At 35.2% G+C, this 23,192-nt stretch overlaps 1 protein-coding gene across 2 annotated transcripts in view; it reads left to right on the top strand.

Moving 5' to 3' along the window:
- Nucleotides 1-23,192, top strand: part of LOC145693193 (growth hormone-inducible transmembrane protein-like) — a 48,570-nt gene that overhangs the window by 10,695 nt on the left and 14,683 nt on the right. For both annotated transcript variants that reach the window (XM_081768972.1, XM_081768971.1), the window contains exons 2-4: nt 989-1,235; nt 16,539-16,650; nt 22,524-22,665. In XM_081768972.1, the coding sequence (XP_081625098.1) occupies nt 1,004-1,235; nt 16,539-16,650; nt 22,524-22,665 (486 nt within the window). In that variant the 5' untranslated portion in view covers nt 989-1,003. The remainder of the gene's footprint in view (nt 1-988; nt 1,236-16,538; nt 16,651-22,523; nt 22,666-23,192) is intronic.

The raw sequence follows: 23,192 nt of genomic DNA, 5'->3' as shown, positions 1-23,192 counted from the left end.
TACTTATCTAAACACTTTTTTTTTTTTAAGTAAAATCCTTTGAAAAAAGTCAACTTGCAGCTTTTCAATCCTTTGTGACTTCCAATCCTTGTTTCTGCGCTTTCGAAATATGTTACATGGCGATCGTAGTATTCGACATTAAGTTACTTCGAATTTGCATTACCCCGTCCGTTTTACTTGCGTTATCACTGTTGTAGAACCTTCCAAAATAGGGCTGTTTTTCTGTTTGCGTGATGCTGTAGCGTCCTTAGCTTAGCTTGCAACACAGCATGACAAATGCAGTATTGTATGTTTTTGGTTTAGACGTAGATTTGAAATATGTACCAGCCTGATGTAGTGCCAATGAAAAAAAAAAAAAAAAAAACACTTGGGTTGGTTGGCAACACTGTTAAGCTCGTGGTATTGCCAAGTACGTTGAGCAATGTCTCCCTACCATATTTGTGTCGTACAACAAGGTGTGGTGGTGGTGTACCACTGTACAGGTGTGGTGGTAACTATAAATAAAAAAAATGAAATTTTAATTTTTTTACCACATGATTATAGCTCTTAAGTCAAGGGAGACAGATTATCTCTGAAATAGGATTATTATGAAAGAATTGGTGGAATGAAATGTGGGAGGAAATGAGAACCTCGAGAAGAGACAAGGACGCGATGTTCACCATATACTCACTTGGGCTACGACCGAACCAAAAACGCCTCGCACCAAAGATGGTCGCTCTACAACTAAACCAACGTGCCCTTGGCGGTAATTAGGTCCATTGTGTGTATTAATAATTTCTGGTGATAAATATAACAAAAAATAGAAATATATCTGTAACGGAAAATAAATGAGTGAATAATCATGCACATGTTTTGTCTACGTAGTCGTATTAGTTCAGATTTAGTTTTAAACCTCTGTATGAATATATTTAATTCAATTCAGTTATCAACTAATGAAGATTTGTCGATATATCAGCTGTTAAATTAATTGCCTTTATTATCCAAACAGGTAAAAAACTACAACATGTTAGCAGCGAGATTCTGCCAGATTGCTCTGGCACCGGCGACCAGAATCTCCGTTTCGAAATCAGTATTATATGTTCAGCCACCGAACATAAAATCAGCTTTATGTGGCAATACATCAAACTTTCGAGCACAATTTATCCGGTCCTTTGCTGACGATTCTCGACAGTATACCAGGCTGCGAAGGCGACGCACACTGAAAGAAGCAGCACTTGAGCCCGCAGGAGAAACAGGTAAGACAAGAAGAAAAGTGTGATTTTTATTATTCGTGGGGGTAAGATTATATCAAAGTACAAATAACATTTTAGCCCTTTGTGTGGTAACAACGTAAACATATTACCTACAGTTGGAATTAATATTTTAAACGCGAGATTTTTTTTTTTTTTGTTTTGTTTGTTTGTTTTTGTTTTGTCCAAGTAAGATCTTTATTTAGAGAGCGAAATTATCAGAGTTGTCTTCGTATGGCTGACGCAACATTTCCTTCTAACGTAGAGTGAGTGCCGGAAACTTTTTGAAGACTGTACGTCTGATTCCAGCTCTTACAGAGTGTCTGGACCACTATGGACGTACCGATATATCGGTATCGGCAAAAGGACACCGATACATTTTCCTAACTATTTTCAATTTTTTAGTATTAACATTGACACTTATATTTTATCGATTTCTTTATGCATGTGTATGCCTTTGCACTATTCGTACTCAGCTGATATTTTTAGTCCCTCCATACGAAAACACTGGTGAAGAAAAGCCAAAGGTCCTCAGTCAGGATCATTGGCGCCCGAAGAAAATTTTCTAGGAAAGGCTCATTCCGTGGTTGCTATATTACGTCTGGTATTTAATATACGTGGTTTGCTATATTACGTATACATTTTCGTGAGCAGGGGCCGGGCCTCACCTTGCTCTTCCTCTTCGGGCGCCCATGGTCAGGATAGCATGGGCGTCATTTGAATCCCAAACGAGACAGAGGTTTCGATTGAGAAGAAGATGCCATGGAACAAACCCACAAGACATGCACTTTGTCATTATTTTCTCCTATTTACTGGTTAAAAACAATTAGTTCTAAAATTGATGGCTAAATAGTTTTATCGTTTTTGACTTCGCTTAAATAACCCTCTTATATTTAATTGTGTACACAGCAATACCTGGTTCACCACGCGTTTGAAACAATAAAAATTTGTAACGGTAGTATCAGTTTGCATTGTATGTATACAGGGACGGCGATTAGAGGGGCAGAAGGGACATTTCCTCCTACTTTTTTGAAGTGACCTCCTAATGTATATAGTTTCATTTGTAAATGTAAAAGTTTTGTAACAAATAAAACACAGTTCTGACCAGAGCAGAATGAAATATATTAAAAACTATACTTACAATGTGTTACAGTTTCAAAGACCTAACGTCTTCTTCATCAGACACAAACACTGAGAAAAGACAGGTGACAGCAGATCTTATATACATGCGAAAGTGAAAGGCCACGCCCCTTCTTCTCTCTCATTGGTCGGAGGGAACCAATGAGGATAAAGTCAATTCCGCGCGAACAGAAAAATATAATGAGCCCTTTCACTTTTCTAACAGTTCTTTAATGAGATGACATACAAAGAAAGTAAATAAATAGAAAATATTAAATAAGAAAAAAATAACTAAATATATATATATAAATATATAAATTTAAATAAATAAATAAATAAATATTAATAGCCTATATGCACTTTTCTTGTTCCTTTTCTATCACATCCAACAATTTCTCCCATTGCTCGTGTATATTCATACCGCTTGTCCAATTCATTAGGTTCTCCTCTTGTTCTCTCTTTATTCTTCTAGCCTCTTTCCACTTTCTAATAATCTTCCTCTTCTCTCTCTCTAAACCCCTAGCTCCCTCCCAGTCTATTTTATGTCCCGTTTCCTTCACATGTTTGTATATAGCGTTATTATCTCTTTTCATTCTAACATCATCCTTATGTTGTTTTAATCTGTCCATAAGCCTTTTCCCGTCTCCCCTATGTATTTCATGTCACACTCACTACACTTCACTTCATATATCACTCCTTCTTCCTGCTCCTCTATATGATTTTCCTCCTTTTCTATAAGTCTTCACACCACCTTTTCCTTAATAACTTCTTCAGCACTTCGGTCTTTTCGCCTATGCTCTAAATGCCATACCACTTCTTGTCTTCCTCTTCTTTCCTATCCATATTATCTTCTTTTCTCTTTCTCCTAAACTGCTCTATCCTATATCCATTATTGTTCAATTGTTTGTAGAATTTTTCCAAATCTTTTTTCTTTCCCTCTTCCTCGCTGTTGATGTTTTCTATCTTCCTTTCCATGTTCCTAATGAAATTCTTCTTAGTTGCTTTGTCTACATCACTTCTCCAGTGGCAATAAATACCTGCCCAACACGGTTTCTGATACCAACTAGTAGTCACTTTCTCACCTTGCTTCTCTATCTTCATATCCATGAAATTGATAGAGTTATTTTCTTCAACTTCTAATTCTAACCTTATGCCTTTCTCTTGGTCTTCTATACTTTCAACATATTTCTCCAGTTGATTTCTATTCCCTGTCCATATGCCTAAACAATCAACAACATACCTGCAAAAGAATAGTAACTTTCCTCCTGCTTGTTCTGTCACTTTTTTCTCCCACTTGTTCATTACTATTTCCGCTAGAACTGGACTCAGCTTGGATCCAATGCTTAAATCTTCTTTTATCTTCACTAGTCTTTCTCCAATTATGCAATAGCTATTTTCCCACAAAGTCTTAAGCGCTCTTATGACTTTCTCTTTTTTCCACTGACTTATAACTTTCCCTTCCATCTCCTCTTCTATTGCCTTTATGACATAATCCCTTCTTATACTGGTGAACATGGCTTTAACATCTACACTAAACATTAACACTTTCTCCTGATTCCACTTAATCTCATCTATCCTCTTCCTCAATTCTTCCGTGTTCTTCACTCTGCATGTCTTTTGTCCTTCTCTGATTTCGTCCATTATCTCTCTTAATTTCTCCTCTAGTGGTTCAAAATAGTTACCTCTGCAGTCCAGTACTGGTCTTAGCTTCACGTCCTTCTTATTTATTTTAGGAAAACCTTTCATGACAGGAATCCTTCCTTTTTTGTTGATCATCTTTTTATTCCCCGCCTTTTTACCTTCTTGTACTATCTTTTTCAACACTTCATCTTTCATGTCCTTGTTACCGACTACCTCATATGTCTGATCACATAACTCCCCTAGCTTCTCCTGGTACCATCCTTTCTCCATTCTACCAACGCGCCTCCTTTGTCCGCCTGTTCCACTACGATATCCTTTCTTTTCCTTAATCTTTTCAGTCCTTCCTTCTCTTCTTTCCTTAAGTTACTCTCCTTCTTGTTCATATTCTGCCTAACAATCGACAATGCTTTTTTCCTTATTCTCTCTCTTTCGTCCTTATCCTTTATGTCTACAATGGCTTGTTCTACTGTGTACACCAATTCCTTCTTGTCCACTTCTTCCTCTTTAACCTTAAATTTATGTCCTAGACTTAAGCACTTCTTCTCTTCTTCCGATAAAACTATGTCACCTATCACTACCACTCTGTTCCTATTATCCTTTTCTTCTCTCCAACCTAACAATCTTCCTTTGTTGGCTAATCTGGTATTAACTTTTTCTTCAAAACTCCTCTCCCATTCTCTTAGATCTCTTTATCACTGCTTCTCTCATAAAAATACTGATACCGTCCTTTATATGTTCCATAAGTTGGTTAGACACTTTCTCACTTGTTTTCACTTCCTTACTTCTTTTCCTTATGACGTCCCAGATTACTTCTTTTTCAATTTTCTTAACTAGTTTCTTGAACCTCACTGATTCACACACTAATCCTTTCTTTCTCACCCGTAGACCTTTTGGAGTAATTCCCTCTTCCAGACACCTCCTCAAGAACTTGATCTGCTGCACATACGAGATTTCCTTCCTCCTTTTGTCTTTCCACGTGTTAATCCTCCTTTTCAGACTTGGAGGTAGATCATAATGAACAAACTCCATGGCTCTGGATAAGTAGAGTAACAAATAAAACACAGTTCTGACCAGAGCAGAATGAAATATATTAAAAACTATACTTACAATGTGTTACAGTTTCAAGGACCTAACGTCTTCTTCATCAGACACAAACACTGAGAAAAGACAGGTGACAGCAGATCTTATATACATGAGAAAGTGAAAGGCCACGCCCCTTCTTCTCTCTCATTGGTCGGAGGGAACCAATGAGGATAAAGTCAATTCCGCGCGAACAGAAAAATATAATGAGCCCTTTCACTTTTCTAACAGTTCTTTAATGAGATGACATACAAAGAAAGTAAATAAATAGAAAATATTAAATAAGAAAAAATAACTAAATATATATATATAAATATATAAATTTAAATAAATAAATAAATAAATATTAATAGCCTATATGCACTTTTCTTGTTCCTTTTCTATCACATCCAACAATTTCTCCCATTGCTCGTGTATATTCATACCGCTTGTCCAATTCATTAGGTTCTCCTCTTGTTATCTCTTTATTCTTCTAGCCTCTTTCCACTTTCTAATAATCTTCCTCTTCTCTCTCTCTAAACCCCTAGCTCCCTAACCCCTCTCTCTAACCCATAAAATAGACTGGGAGGGAGCTAGGGGTTTAGAGAGAGAGAAGAGGAAGATTATTAGAAAGTGGAAAGAGGCTAGAAGAATAAAGAGAGAACAAGAGGAGAACCTAATGAATTGGACAAGCGGTATGAATATACACGAGCAATGGGAGAAATTGTTGGATGTGATAGAAAAGGAACAAGAAAAGTGCATATAGGCTATTAATATTTATTTATTTATTTATTTAAATTTATATATTTATATATATATTTAGTTATTTTTTCTTATTTAATATTTTCTATTTGTTATTTACTTTCTTTGTATGTCATCTCATTAAAGAACTGTTAGAAAAGTGAAAGGGCTCATTATATTTTTCTGTTTGCGTGGAATTGACTTTATCCTCATTGGTTCCCTCCGACCAATGAGAGAGAAGAAGGGGCGTGGCCTTTCACTTTCTCATGTATATAAGATCTGCTGTCACCTGTCTTTTCTCAGTGTTTGTGTCTGATGAAGAGGACGTTAGGTCCTTGAAACTGTAACACATTGTAAGTATAGTTTTTAATATATTTCATTCTGCTCTGGTCAGAACTGTGTTTTATTTGTTACTCTACTTATCCAGAGCCATGGAGTTTGTTCATTATGATCTACCTCCAAGTCTGAAAAGGAGGATTAACACGTGGAAAGACAAAAGGAGGAAGGAAATCTCGTATGTGCAGCAGATCAAGTTCTTGAGGAGGTGTCTGGAAGAGGGAATTACTCCAAAAGGTCTACGGGTGAGAAAGAAAGGATTAGTGTGTGAATCAGTGAGGTTCAAGAAACTAGTTAAGAAAATTGAAAAAGAAGTAATCTGGGACGTCATAAGGAAAAGAAGTAAGGAAGTGAAAACAAGTGAGAAAGTGTCTAACCAACTTATGGAACATATAAAGGACGGTGTCAGTATTTTTATGAGAGAAGCAGTGATAAGAGATCTAAGAGAATGGGAAAGGAGTTTTGAAGAAAAAGTTAATACCAGATTAGCCAACAAAGGAAGATTGCTAGGTTGGAGAGAAGAAAAGGATAATAGGAACAGAGTGGTAGTGATAGGTGACATAGTTTTATCGGAAGAAGAGAAGAAGTGCTTAAGTCTAGGACATAAATTTAAGGTTAAAGAGGAAGAAGTGGACAAGAAGGAATTGGTGTACACAGTAGAACAAGCCATTGTAGACATAAAGGATAAGGACGAAAGAGAGAGAATAAGGAAAAAAGCATTGTCGATTGTTAGGCAGAATATGAACAAGAAGGAGAGTAACTTAAGGAAAGAAGAGAAGGAAGGACTGAAAAGATTAAGGAAAAGAAAGGATATCGTAGTGGAATAGGCGGACAAAGGAGGCGCGTTGGTAGAATGGAGAAAGGATGGTACCAGGAGAAGCTAGGGGAGTTATGTGATCAGACATATGAGGTAGTCGGTAACAAGGACATGAAAGATGAAGTGTTGAAAAAGATAGTACAAGAAGGTAAAAAGGCGGGGATTAAAAAGATGATCAACAAAAAAGGAAGGATTCCTGTCATGAAAGGTTTTCCTAAAATAAATAAGAAGGACGTGAAGCTAAGACCAGTACTGGACTGCAGAGGTAACTATTTTGAACCACTAGAGGAGAAATTAAGAGAGATAATGGACGAAATCAGAGAAGGACAAAAGACATGCAGAGTGAAGAACACGGAAGAATTGAGGAAGAGGATAGATGAGATTAAGTGGAATCAGGAGAAAGTGTTAATGTTTAGTGTAGATGTTAAAGCCATGTTCACCAGTATAAGAAGGGATTATGTCATAAAGGCAATAGAAGAGGAGATGGAAGGGAAAGTTATAAGTCAGTGGAAAAAAGAGAAAGTCATAAGAGCGCTTAAGACTTTGTGGGAAAATAGCTATTGCATAATTGGAGAAAGACTAGTGAAGATAAAAGAAGATTTAAGCATTGGATCCAAGCTGAGTCCAGTTCTAGCGGAAATAGTAATGAACAAGTGGGAGAAAAAAGTGACAGAACAAGCAGGAGGAAAGTTACTATTCTTTTGCAGGTATGTTGTTGATTGTTTAGGCATATGGACAGGGAATAGAAATCAACTGGAGAAATATGTTGAAAGTATAGAAGACCAAGAGAAAGGCATAAGGTTAGAATTAGAAGTTGAAGAAAATAACTCTATCAATTTCATGGATATGAAGATAGAGAAGCAAGGTGAGAAAGTGACTACTAGTTGGTATCAGTAACCGTGTTGGGAGGTATTTATTGCCACTGGAGAAGTGATGTAGACAAAGCAACTAAGAAAAATTTCATTAGGAACATGGAAAGGAAGATAGAAAACATCAACAGCGAGGAAGAGGGAAAGAAAAAAGATTTGGAAAAATTCTACAAACAATTGAACAATAATGGATATAGGATAGAGCAGTTTAGGAGAAAGAGAAAAGAAGATAATATGGATAGGAAAGAAGAGGAAGACAAGAAGTGGTATGGCATTCAGAGCATAGGCGAAAAGACCGAAGTGCTGAAGAAGTTATTAAGGAAAAGGTGGTGTGAAGACTTATAGAAAAGGAGGAAAATCATATAGAGGAGCGGGAAGAAGGAGTGATATATGAAGTGAAGTGTAGTGAGTGTGACATGAAATACATAGGGGAGACGGGAAAAAGGCTTATGGACAGATTAAAACAACATAAGGATGATGTTAGACTGAAAAGAGATAATAACGCTATATACAAACATGTGAAGGAAACGGGACATAAAATAGACTGGGAGGGAGCTAGGGGTTTAGAGAGAGAGAAGAGGAAGATTATTAGAAAGTGGAAAGAGGCTAGAAGAATAAAGAGAGAACAAGAGGAGAACCTAATGAATTGGACAAGCGGTATGAATATACACGAGCAATGGGAGAAATTGTTGGATGTGATAGAAAAGGAACAAGAAAAGTGCATATAGGCTATTAATATTTATTTATTTATTTAAATTTATATATTTATATATATATTTAGTTATTTTTTTCTTATTTAATATTTTCTATTTGTTATTTACTTTCTTTGTATGTCATCTCATTAAAGAACTGTTAGAAAAGTGAAAGGGCTCATTATATTTTTCTGTTCGCGCGGAATTGACTTTATCCTCATTGGTTCCCTCCGACCAATGAGAGAGAAGAAGGGGCGTGGCCTTTCACTTTCTCATGTATATAAGATCTGCTGTCACCTGTCTTTTCTCAGTGTTTGTGTCTGATGAAGAAGACGTTAGGTCCTTGAAACTGTAACACATTGTAAGTATAGTTTTTAATATATTTCATTCTGCTCTGGTCAGAACTGTGTTTTATTTGTTACTCTACTTATCCAGAGCCATGGAGTTTGTTCATTAAAAGTTTTGTGTGTATTACTGTTTTTTTTTTTTTTTTTTTTTTTTTTTTTTTTTTTTTTTTTTTTATGGTGCCATATAATATTTGTCATTGCGTGAGTACGTATTGGTTATTTGTCTTCCTGGGGAGTTAAGAAAACTACAGGAATTATGTTTTAATTGCTACGGAAAATGGCCCGAAAGTTAACCTTTTGTAGCGCAACAATTCCAGGGTACTTTCATTTCTTCTTACAAGGGTACTTTCATATCTTAATCAGCCGCTTTGAAACTAATTGAGATAACATTTCGCAAAACAAGAAAAGTCTTCCACAAGTTATTTTTTAATTGCACAAAAATCGACAGTTCCTAAATGTCTTTTCTTCGTTCTAATAGTAAGGAAAGTAATAAGAATCAGCTTCTACCTTTTTCATTGTTTTGCCTACGGCATTTGTGATATTCCGCTGTTACAAATTATTGGTGAAAGAAAAATCTTTCTTTTTTTTAACTAGCAGACACAACAATGCTCATTTTGCAGACGCAGCAAACCCCTTTTCGTTGGCTTTTTCTTTTAACAGAAAACAAGAAAGAAACAATTGAGAATGCTCAAAGAGCATTGCCTTAATGAGCTTAAAAAGATTTTTTTCGAAATTTATATGAAATTGTATATTAAATGTATTTGATTAAATTCAAGAGTTAGTATATTTACATATTTGGAACCTGCGTATTAGGGGATCTGTTGAATTAGCTATATTGAGCTGTCACTGTTTATCACCGTATATATATTGAAAATGAAGATATCACCAGTGGCCACCGGTTACTGTTTGTTAACAAAATGTTTACTATCTTCTTAGGTGTTGATCAACACCAATATAATCTCTCTATGACTTACGGTTCCCGAGATATGGCTCCTTAAATCTCCCGAAATCGGAACTCTTTTGGTCAGTATCTGGGGAATGGTAGCCACCGGACACTCGAAGAAAGTCAAAGATTGTGTTTTCCTGAACGTTTGCGTATAAGCCAATATTTCCTGAATGTTATTGTATAAACCAATATTGTAGATTTCTTGACAGCCTTAACTTACACTCACCTGTAGGAATGTGCTTATTGAGATGATGTACACCAGGTTAAATATGTACCAAACTGTTTACCAACCTCTTAGGAATTGATCAATACCAATATCATTTCTCTATGACTTACGGTTCTCGAGATATGGGATACGGCTTCTTAAATCTCCCGAAATCGGAACTTTTTAGCCAGTATCTTGGGAACGGTAAGTCAGAGAGATTATATTGGTATTGATCAATACCTAAGAGGATGGTGAACATTTTGGTACTAAATAGTAACCGGTGGCCACTAACTAACTGGCCGCTGGCCGAATCACACTATTTTCTAGACAGAATTTTGAGATGTTCATGAGCAAGGAATCAAATCTTTTCTTAGATCTTCGTTGTTTAAAAGTACAAAGGGCTCTTGCCAATTTACTTAATAAAATATGAAATGTCTTATACGGTATTTTAATTGTAAAATAGTATCCTACTGATTATACAACCTTTCGTCAAAGTGTTAGAAACAATCAGGAAAGTTGATATTAATATACAGATATTCAGATTATATCTTGCTCCCCCACTTTTAACGTCCAATCACCGCCACTATATGTATGAAATAGGGACTAGTAAATGCAATGCAATTATCAAAGTACATTATCACTCTAAACATCGATTACTGACTCTTAGAATTGATATAATTATATAAGTATTTGCTGTTTTTTAGTTCATTTTATGTGAGCTGGATTAAATTTAGAGGAAATATAATTTTTTATGTTGAACCTAATACGAAATTCTGCTTTTTATCTTTGTATGTCAAATTTTGGCCTTATATCTAATATCGGTAACGGCAGTATCGGCCTCTTCAGTATCGGTATCGGTATCGGTGAAAAAGTGGTATCGGTACATCCCTAGTATGGCCATTACTAAGATTTTTTTGTTTCCTATCATATCCCTTTAGTAAAATCAGCGTAGCAATTTTAATTGAAAATTAGTAAGTTTTACACGATTCAAGGATGCGAATCAGATGCGTACTTTCCCTTGATGGAATCGAACAAATTGTATGGTTTTCTTCAATAATTTGAAGTTGTCAATAAAATAAGGACCTTTTATTGTTTTGAGTACGTATTAAGTTACCATCCTTAACAAGAAACAGAATAAAAAATAATGAAAACAAGGATCAATCAGCTGGAAAGCTAAGATCGACTGAAAGGGTTAAATATTCTTATTTATCTTTTAAAATTACATTCACTTCATAGTAATGAACAAACTCCATGGCTCTGGATAAGTAGAGTAACAAATAAAACACAGTTCTGACCAGAGCAGAATGAAATATATTAAAAACTATACTTACAATTTGTTACAGTTTCAAGGACCTAACGTGTTTGTGTCTGATGAAGAGGACGTTAGGTCCTTGAAACTGTAACAAATTGTAAGTATAGTTTTTAATATATTTCATTCTGCTCTGGTCAGAACTGTGTTTTATTTGTTACTTCATAGTAAATATGGTTTATTTATTTATTTATTTTTAATAAATAAATAAACCATACATAAAACTATTTTTGTAAAATATTTTATTTATTTATTATTATTTACGAGACTATTACTTCATCTACTTTCTCGAAGAAAGTCAAAGATTGTGTGAATTTTCCTGAACGTTCGCGTATAAGCCAATATTGTAGATTTCTTGACAGCCTTAATTTACACTCACCTGTAGAAATGTGCTTATTGAGATGATGTACACCAGGTTAAATATGTAAGGAAGCATTTTGAAGTAATTAAACAAGCACAAAATACAAATGAAACGCTTCAGTATTCCTTTAGATCAAAGAATAAAATTAAGAAAATCATTTGCGATATTTCGAAGAAGAACCGCTCTTCATCAGCATGCTTGAAAATTCTCAGTATGTGAAAAACTATTAAATATATTAATTCTTCGATCTCGTATTTAAGTAATGCTAACAGAAACAGATTATGTTCCTATTTTAATTGGAGATGTGCGTATGTGATTTTAAAGTATGTCCATTTATAAGATTGCATCATAGTGTATATAGTAGGAAAGGTACAGAACATTTTAAATCGTCACTTTTATTATAAAATTTTGTACCTATAACTCATGCATGTCTCTCTCTTACGTAAATAAAGAGCTCTCTCATGACTAAGCGGCGCCTTTACCATGGGAGACCTGGGTTCGATTCCCGGTGGAAGCTGATGTAGTTCGGACCCCATGTTGGCTGTATACACGTCTCACATAGCCTTGCTGCTGAAAGGGACGCTAAACTGAAAGTCAAAATCAAATCATACATAAGTAGTGGTAAACAGTAACACCTGTGGCAAGAGAATATACCTGGTAATACATATTCTTACAGTACAAATCCCAAATCTGAGGCAAATAATTTAGGACCGGCTCATTCCACTTCAGATCACCCAGAAAAAATCCGAAATGTCACCCACCGATTCCGATTTTAATGAAACTTCGTGTACTTATTGACACTACTATGGTATGAGGACCTGTAAAATTTTTCTTCCGAAATCCTAATAGTTTGTGAGAAATACAAGACCAAAGTTTCAGAATTTCAGGCATCCCGATAGTTCTCGAGGCCATCTAATATATTTCGTAGAGCTTAATACAAAAATTTATATCTCAGTATCTACGCAATGTATCACTTGGAAATTTCTATTCGAAGTTTATGTAAGTCTGTAGAGATAATTAAAAAATACTATCAAGATTGCTGTACATAAAGTGTGAAAAGTGCATCCTGGCACTTAAAATAGTTATTTTTTGTGTAAATTTCTAATTTTACATAATGCGCATTATCGCTGTGAGGCGGACCATTACCTTGCCGCTCTTTTGTTCTAAGAGACTGTAAAATAAAATTAGTTTTTTTTTTTGTTTTTTTTTAATGGTTCGGTTAGTAATTTTCGTTTAACCCTTCAAGGCAGTGCGCCAGCTTTTTTTGTCTTCTGTAAAGTGTTATTGCCATTAATGAGAGCAAGGTATTGGCACATTATTGCTCGATTCAGTCACACAGATCTCAAGTAATCACTAAGTATACGTGTTGTTTGTGTTGAAGTGTGTGAGAGTTCAGAGAAGCGGGATAACCAGGCCTTCGAAATTTTATTATATATATATATATATTTTCTGCTTGCCGAACTATTATGTAATCAAAGTGAATTTAATTTTAAAATTGAATTAATTTTCCAAAACTACAGTCCATTATCTTTCAAATAACGTAGAAATGAAGGCTATGTGACAGTTGGGGGGAGGGGGGATACCGGATTATTTTTCGATTGGGAAGACGTACCTTCATAAACGTAATTTACAAATAGGAACGTACTTTTTATAGACATAATGATTGAACTTTTCCACTACATTAGATTGAAAATTCATAACCAAAGAAATATGCAAAACTCCTTGTGCATGAAACCAATTTTTTACCTCAGCATATACCAGTCACAGTAATTAGGTTTCACTGTTTGAGACCGAAGAAACATGCTACTTATAAGCAAAACACGACCTGTATTGTTCCTCCACAAACTGAACCTCCTTATCTGAAAAATAATATACTCTTCCAATACCTTTGGTAAAGGCGGCGCACACAGAACAAATAATATTGGATATCGGAACATGGCACACGTCTTCTTACACAAGGCCAGTAAAAGGGTGGAGCTGGTCGAAAACGGTGCATAAACTTCATTTTCCTCTTCATCTTTAGTTAATGCTAACCCAAAAAATCAATGGTTATAGTAAACATGTGCAAGATACAAATTAGTGATGATGTCCGCGATGCTCATTCGAGAAGATGTCTTTTCTTCAGTAAAATGAAAATGGAAGTGAAATCTGGATCAGCACTGATTCGCTTTTTCCCATTCGAGGTTTGGCTTAGAGGAGAGAACTAATGATATGATCGTGTTCCAGGAATTGTTTTTGCACCAGAAAAACGATTTTGTAGTTCTTTGCGTATATCTATGAGAGTTTCTTTTTTCAGCAAGCTGAAATTTGTATGTTCAATGCTAGATCTACAGAAGGTAAAAATTTCTATGATGGTATGGTGGGACAATTAAACGTCTGCTTACTAAAGAAAGCCTTCAAAGATGTTCTGATTTTTTAAATATGTCAGAAGACATATTTACAAAATCAGAACATCTTTGAAGGCTTTCTTTAGTAAGCAGACGTTTAATTGTTCCACCATACCATCATATGGGGATTTACCATGGCTTGTAGCAAAAATTGACCATGATGCACTTACGGAGAAATTCTCATAATGGTAACACATGTTCATAAAGTTTTTTACAATTCTTGTACTGCGCAGCACATCCATCACTAAAGTAATTTACATTTTTAACATATGGAAATGGCTCTTTCAGAAAAGAAGTTATTTGTTTTTGAGTCTCATAAACAAAGGCAACATCGTGTTACAAGTCATCTGATATTACACAAAAACTTGAAATAGTCAGGTCTGCAGATCCAGGAAGACGTGAATGTAGTACTGTTTGGTATAGGGTACAGGAATCAGTAGACCAGTGATATCCATGAACTTCGTCCTGATTTGTATAGAAATAATTTTCACTAAAGTCCAGCAGAACAACGGCTGTCTCTGGATCACAATTTTTCGTGGTACAAACTTTTCAAGCTTTCCTATCAAAATTGTCACATACTCGTCCAGTGTGACTACTTTTCACCAATTCTGTTCTGTCCGTTGATACCCACTGGTAACATGTTACTTCCTCCCCAGAGGATCAAAATCCTCGAATTTTGCAAACAGAAGCTGCCTCAAATTTTAATTGGAGAGACACTCGGAACAATGCCTCAGCATGCAATCCTGAATGTACACAGAGCAAACCAGATGACGGATCAAGTCTTGATATGTCTCTTCTATATGACATGCATGCAGTAGGAGAATAATATATTGTACACACGCACACTGTGTGTGTCCCAAAAGAATCTGCTAATACACACCAATTAGGACGCAACGTGCAAAATTTAGAAAATCCAATTTTAATGTTGGGATGTTGATGTTTAAATGAGGAGTACAATTCTTTTAAATTCTCAAGTAATAATCGCTTCTCCATGTGTACAACTTCCATTCACCATACTCCCACTCACCATACTTTTACAAAATCTATCCACTTCCCCCAGCCCCTCTATTAGTGGCAACGTTACATTTTCATTTAACATTGGGCGCATAAAGAGTGTACAGCCCAAACGGCTAATCCGATTTAAAAATATCCTTCACTTTCGATTGATAACGTCATATTTGGAAACGGTTTTCCCTCTTACATTTTGTTGTAACTCTGATAATAACACTTACCCTATGTCAGGGGACTATTGAGACATCCTGTATATTTAACAACTACGAACATAAGATCTTTGACACTATAGATACATGCATCAACAAATTTATTAAATAAATGTATACTCTTCAGGTCATACAAAACCTTGCATTATGACTAAAAGCTTGTACTTTAGTTCGTGCGGTTAGGTTAAGTTCGGTTGGCAGGACTTACATCTGGCACTGGCTTCCCCTTGACTGTTATATAACCTTCATTTCTACTTTATTTGAAAGGTAATGGACTGTAGATTTGGAAAATTAATTCAATTTTAACATTAAATTCACTTTGATTATATAATAGTTCGGCAAGCAAAAAAAATATGTATTATAAAATTTCAAAATGTGTTTCTAGCCTGGTTATCCCGCTCCTCTGAACCCCCGCACACTTCAACACAAACAACACGTATACTTAGTGATTACTTGAGACCTGTGTGACTGAATCGAGCAATATTGTGCCAATACGTTGTTCACATCAATGGCAATAACACTTTACAGACGACGACGACGGAAAAAAAAAAAAAAAAAAAAAAAAAAAAAAAAAAAAAAAAAAAAAAACCTGGCGCATCGGCCTTGAAGGATTAAACGAGAATTACTAACCGAAGCATTCAAAAAACCACTAATTTTATTTTACAGTCTCTTAGAACATACCTTAGGGTTCACTTTTTTTTAATAAAAAGAGTGGCAAGGTAATTGGTCCTCACAGCGATAATGCGCATTACGTAAAATTAGAAATTTACTAAAAAAAAAAAAAAAGAAGAAGAAGTGCAAGGGTGCATTTTTCACCCTTAATGTACAGCAATCTTGATGGGTTTTTTTATTATCTCTACAGACTTAAATAAACTTCGAGTAGAAATTTCCAAGTGATACATTGCGTAGATACTGAGATACAAATTTTTGTATTAAGCTCTACGAAATATTAGATGGCCTCGAGAACTACCGGGATGCCTGAAATTCTGAAACTTTGGTGTTGTATTTCTCACAAACTATTAGGATTTCGGAAGAAAAATTTTACAGGTCTTCATACCTTAGTAGTGTCAACAAGTACACGAAGTTTCATCAAAATCTGGATTGTTAGGTGGCATGACCTGGGTGATTTGACGTGGAATGAGCCGACCTTATCATATACATGTTAAGTATGAAATTCTGAGTAAGGATTGTAGCAAATTAGACATTATTATGTATTGCATTATTATTTTTATTTATTTATTTATTTGTTTGTTTTAACAGCTTTTAGTATTGGACAAGGTGCTGTGGCTGGAGGCGCTATTTTTGGATTAGGTGCATTATGTTATTACGGGTTGGGATTGTCAAAAGAAGCTGGTGCCATCGATCGTGCTGTGTAAGTATTTTCAGTAATCCAAGTAGTTACATTCACAGTTATTTTTTTTAAAAAAAAATCATATATACTATAACGTAACGGAGTGGGTATCAAGTTCTAGGGATTGCTATGGTAATAAAGGATTTAAGAGATTGCATAGATTATTCCATTATCGGTGACATATTTGGGTACTGTGCTGCATGCAGAATAGTCCACTATCCTCTGGAAACGATTCATGAGTAATATAGCCGCCCCTTCTCGGCTTCAGGCAGTCGCTAAACACGAAACCCGAGAAGAACAAATCAGTTACTGTTTAGTTAGATTAAACATTTAGTTAAACATCGGTTATACATTTAGTTAGATTGATCACAGGATGTCACTTGGAGGCTCCCTGGTTGTTTGTCCTTCACGTATCGGTAGTATTGCTTGTAAAATCGGTACAATAGATTACCGTGAGCAGTTGATAAATGGTACGTTTCTGCTGAAAATACCTTTCTTCAGGATAAATAGTTAAATTGGATACGACGTAATTGAGAAAATTGTTATACGGTACACAATTCCTATTTGAAGTCATTCTAGAAATAAATTGGGGACTATAACGTGCGGCATAAAGTTTCTTTTTCTTTCGTGCTTTTTATTATACTTTGTAGAACGGAATGATCTCTTTCACATTTTGAGTGAAGCCACCTTAGCATCCTTGGGCAATTTTCAGTATGACGTCACTGTTTCTTCAATCTAGTCTACGTATTAAACTGTGATGGATAAGTTAACATCCATAACTCAGCAACCATACAAGGGGGCTGCAGTGGCTCAGTGTGGTAGAGCGTTCACCTCTGGTGCTTGGGGGCCCTGGTTCGATCCCAGCTCGCGTCAAGTGAACTTTGTGTTGGACAAACACCGTGTGCGTTGGTTTTCTCAGGGTTCTCCCATTTCCTCCCACTTTATTCATTTCACCATTTCATTCATTATTTCATCATCACCGTCTCTTTAGCCTACCCGGCATTAGCGGGACGTAAGACTTAAAGATTTCATTTTAGAACCATACACATGAGGAAGACAATTTTTGCCAAGCTACATGTAGTCTGACTTTTCTACAGTGTTTAACCTTTCTACAGTGACCGTTCTACAGTTTTTGTAGCCGTTGCGGTGGTTTGCGCATTATAAAATTATACGCGAATATACTCACGGTATTAATACCATGCTGTTGAGGAGTTTTCATAATCTACCGCCAAAGACTTATCACATTCTAATAAAACTGATGTGGATCCTGCGAGAAAGTACACTTTTTGAAACTAGAAAATAATAATCAAAATGGTTACATCCGTGTTGAAGTTGCGCGCAATGAAATTGGTGAATTACAGTATCTGTCATCCATTGAAAAATTATAGGCTCTAGCTCCAAAAAATATGTTAACAACAAAATAAATTCTTTCAAATAAAAGCAAAATCATTAAAATTGGCACATCCATGTCAAAGTTAAGTCGGTTAACTACGGTTTTAACACTCCACACCTTAAGGTATTTCATACCTATCTCCAAAGACTGCCGTTAAACTTAGTGAGGCCACCGGGAATATTTACTCTTTTAATCCAAGAAAGAACCATCAAAATCAGTTCACCAATGTTGAAATTATGCGTGAACATAAACGTATTGAAGTTGGTTAGTTGTTTTCTTAGATTCCTCGAAAACTACGCATGTGAGTTTTTGTTTTATTTTGTTTGTTTAGGTCAATGTGATCTATTGATTGATCTGTGTCTTATCTTTGAACAGTATTTAAGTTAAACAGGAATTAAAATTTAAGAGTTAATTATACTGTAGGCTATATCTCATTAATATCGTATACACTGTATTGTCATCGTGGTAGTATCATAATGAAAAATCTTAAAAACCTAAAGAGGGTATATTTTAATATAAGTTTGATCTCAGTAAGTGGCATGATTCTCGTATGTCATCAGGTTTTAGGTTTAAAAAGAAATTAGTTTTTTAATGAAACCTACGCAAGAGCTTTTATACTAACATATGTCATTTTTCTCAGCTTAATAAATTATATTGTAGAAATTGTACTAAACTGTTTTCTGTCGCCTTCGTCAGTAACTCTAGAAACCTCACATGAGTTTATTATTATTATTTGGTGGGATGTTATTTTATACTGTTTTCATGTTGCAAAATTACATTCGGAAAAGTGAAAAAAAGATATGTGTGAGTTTCCCAAAGCTACTCACGAAGGCGGCAGAGAGTGCTGAAAAAGTTTAGTACAATTAAAGTACATTTGGACGCAGTAAGTTATTATTAATGGGTCAATCTACGCCAAATGATCACAAAAAAGAGGACTTTTCAACCTCACAATCTCTGATTGTGATGGAAGTTGGTGAAAAGCAAGAACTTGTGGAGTAACCAACATTTGCCAAATTATAACTTCCAGTGACAAGTAGTTGTCACCAGTGTCGACAACCTAGCAAAAAAGTGCCATTTTTCGCAAACATGCTAATTGAAAGAAAAAAAAAATAACTTCGCTCCTGATTTAGTTAGAAACGTCATGCTGGGCTTGTTATAAAGCTGAAGGAATGTCCTTTCAATAATAATAATAATTAAAAAAAAGTTCAGACCATTTCTGTTATTTTTAGGGGGTCAAGGTCACACACTGATCTTTGACCTAAAATATCTAAAAAAATGCATTGTTAATTTTAGTTTTTTTTTTTTTTTTTTTTTTAACGTTGTGTAGTGTCATGGTGTCCAGCTGTTGTGTAAATTTCATGTTGGGATGGCTACGGGAAGAGGAGTTACAAAGTAATGAACCTAACAGACTTCAATAAGAATGCCATATTAAATGGGTGTAAGAATATTTCAAGTGTGATATAAATCCCCTTGAAACAAGTAAATGTTGCTCATTTCAAAATGATACTCCCCTACAAGTGAAAATGATGTTGCTTTATCCTTTGCATTCTCTCTTGCGTGGTAATAATGTCTGTAACTGGTAAATTATATGTGCGACCAGGAGCTGTGCATGGGTCCATTGAAGCCAGAACATGAATGATTGGAAAAGTCAGAATATCAGGGGGTTGGGGATGTAAGTTGGGTAAGTTGTTGGAAAATGTGGAAGTCTGCTTATCAATGTACCACTACTGCTTGTCAGTTATGATGTGCATCCCACTTGAAGTGTAGTGCTTCTTCCAGCAGTACACTGAATGCCCAGGGGCTAACAAGGTGAGGGGCATTCTGGATACTGTTCTACAGCAGAATGCAATTGAACATGTTAACTTCAAACAGTGGGTGACTTCTAATACATGTGCGCTTGAGACGTTAGTGAAGCCAACTAACGAATTTGTTGGCCTATTTATTTCTAAATTAACACTCTTGAAGGCACATGCATTTATTGAAACGCAACAGGCAAGGTATATGAAGGACGTTAAAGGTGGGTTAACTGGGGATGAAGTTGTTGTTTTATGTGACTTTGCGGAAAATTATTCCTTTATTTTGCAAGTCATTGTCCAAAGTTTCCATTGGAACAAGGCACAAGCCACTGTTCATCCATTTGCTGTTTATTTCCGTGAAACTTCTGCAGGTGGAATCGCACACACTAATTGTAACATTATTTCGGACTGCATGCAACATGACACCAATGCTGTACTTGTATTTCAGAAGAGACTGATTACATTTTTGAAAGAAAACAATGCAGTATCTAAGATATTATTTTTCTGATGGCAGTGGTTCAAAATACCTATAATTTACCACCTCAGACGTTATTACCACACAAGAGAGAAGAATGCAAAGGATAAAGCAACACCATTTTCACTTGCAGCGAAGTATCATTTTGAAATGTGCAACATTTACTTGTTTCAAGGGGATTTATATCGCACTTGAAAGATTCTTACGTCATATCCACCCATTTAATATGGCATTTTTATTCATGTCTGTAACTCCTCTTCCCGTAGCATCCCAACATGAAATTTACACAACAGCTGAACACCATGACACTACACAACATTTTTTTTTTTAACGAAAATCAAAGATGCATTTTTTCAGATATTTGAGGTCAAAGATCAAAGTGTAAAACCTTGACTCCCAAAAATAACAGAAATGGTCTGAACTTTTTTTTATTATTGAAGGGACATTCCTTCAGCTTTACAACAAGCCCAGCATGACGTTTCTAACTAAATTAGGAGCGAAGTTATGATTTTTTTTTTTTCTATTTAGCATGTTTGCGAAAAGTAGCACTTTTTTGCCAGGTTGGCAACACTGCTATCTGACAACTTTTGTCACTGGAGCTTATAACTTGGCAAATGTTGGTTACTCCACAAGCTCTTGCTTTTCATCAACTTTCATCACAATCTGAGGTGGTGAAATTGGTGAAATTTTTCTCTGTGATGATTTGGAATGGAATGACCCTATTATTATTTTACAAACTATGTAAATAATGCTTGAAATCATATCTTTAAATAAATATCCGTGTTAATCAGTTTAAGTTGCATTTTGTTAAAGTCTTTTCATAATTTTTTTAACTATCATTAAGCTTCTTATTTTTGTATAAAACATACGTACGTATGAATAAAAATAACTGATGGACTATCTTGCATATATTTTCTTTGTTTCATAGGACAATCATTTCGGCACCTGAAAGAATTCCTGGTTCATTTTTTTTAAGTCCACCTTACCTTGAAGACGATGAAATGTAGTTGTCACCTACATTTTGCGTTTCTTTTACATTCATTGTATTCACTTACTACTCTGCAACAATATCCACACTAAATAGTTAATAAATTATTTACTGGTTTCACACTACTTCACTCAAAACTAAGAATTTTAAATGTGAAGGTCTTAATTTGTAACGTGCAACGTGTAATCAAATTTAGATCACGCTATTTGAATCAGGGTTGGCAAACCTAATGTTGACATGATCCTTGTGCGTTCGATCTTTGCGATAAAGAAATATTACGAATATAATACTTCTATTTATATTAGGTTCCTATTTTTGGTAGTGTTCAGTAGGGATCAACAGATTTTGATGTAAATCAGTCTTTAGTTAATTTCTTTGTTCTCTTTCACATAATTTGGAAGTTTGCTTGTTTAAACTTCGGAATCGTACGTATTGTTTGTAATTGAATCAGTCAAGGCCAAGAGGGTGGAAATATTGCATAGTACGGTTCTAATATAAGTTCGTACGGTTCTTATATTTTATTTTTATTCTGCTGGTCTGTTAATACAAATACAAATATAACATAGACGTAACATAGTGTAATAATACATTTGCATCATTTTACTGTCACTCACAATCACTCAGTGATGTATTCACCTCCACTATCTAGTATGACCTTCTGCCAATGTTCAGGTAGCAGATTAGTGCCTCGCCTGTAGAATTGTTTTGGTTTTGACTAGAAGAAATGTGTTGCCATTGCTCAAGAGAAGCTTTTCTGTGTTGTTCTTTCAAAAATTTCTTCATTCCTGTATACTGCACAAATTTTCTCGCAGCTTCTGCTGTATGGATCCTCGGTTAAACTCGAGGAGTAAATTGTGACGGAAATGATCACTTTTCTCAACTTGACATTCCATATTAGTTTGTCTGAAATATATACAGTAATACGTTCACAATCAAGAAAACATGTGTTTCACAACACACAAATTCCAAACTACGGTAAAACAACGGAATAACGATAAACAATCGCTTCACGCCGCATTGTTGCCAACCCAAAAGAAAACCGCACGAACTTAATGCATCGACCCAGTAACTATGTACTCATAAAAAGATTTCTAGCAAACAAAGGCATATTTTCTTTATCTTTTAAACTTCTTTGTCTCAGTAAAAAAGTGTCGATAGTTCTAAGTACAAAGTATTTAAGAGGTTAGTAATTTTAAATAACAGATGATATATAATTAAGTATTAATTATTGTTTCGTTGTAGATTATGGCCACAACATGTTAGAGATAGAATTAAAGCTACTTACTTGTACTTCGGAGGCTCAATTCTTGTGACCGCAGCAAGCGCAGTTGCAGTTTTTCGAACGCCTAGTCTCCTTAATCTCGTCACTAAAAACCATTGGTTGGTAAGTAATTATTTAAACGTTAACAATTAGCATTATTAAATATTTATCAAGTGTTGAAGTATTTTCTCTTCTTCTTCATCTTCTTCTTTCATCCTCCTCCTCCTCCTCCCCCTCTGTTTACACATTTGAAGTCAGTACATTCTTCATGTGCTTTAACATCGAACATCGTTACATCTCTGATTGTGTCATTGTCCAACTTAATACTCCAGTACGTACTCAGTTACGAAGGAATATTTTACAAATGCAAATGCCTACAATAAAGACAGTTGAATTAGTTACCACTTAATTCCATCATTTTGGAACGTGCCTCCTGTTCATCATTAATTAGCAAATTCTCTCTACTACATTTCTTATAGGAGCTGCTCAGGGAAACACAGTGGTATGTAACATTTTCTGACCTTTGAGTAAACTGAAAAAGAAAGTTTTAACCTTCCCATGCTATACAATGCAATGATACATAACAAACAAGCTTTCTTTCCATCTCCAGATACATTTTCGAAATTAAACTGCCTAAATATTATTTTGTG

Source organism: Thermobia domestica, chromosome 8, assembly GCF_964235325.1.
Source record: "Thermobia domestica chromosome 8, izTheDome1.hap1.1, whole genome shotgun sequence".
Classification (NCBI taxonomy): Eukaryota; Metazoa; Arthropoda; class Insecta; order Zygentoma; family Lepismatidae; genus Thermobia; species Thermobia domestica.
The sequence above is the reverse complement of the archived record's forward strand: the minus strand, read 5'-3'. Positions and strand labels throughout refer to the sequence as shown.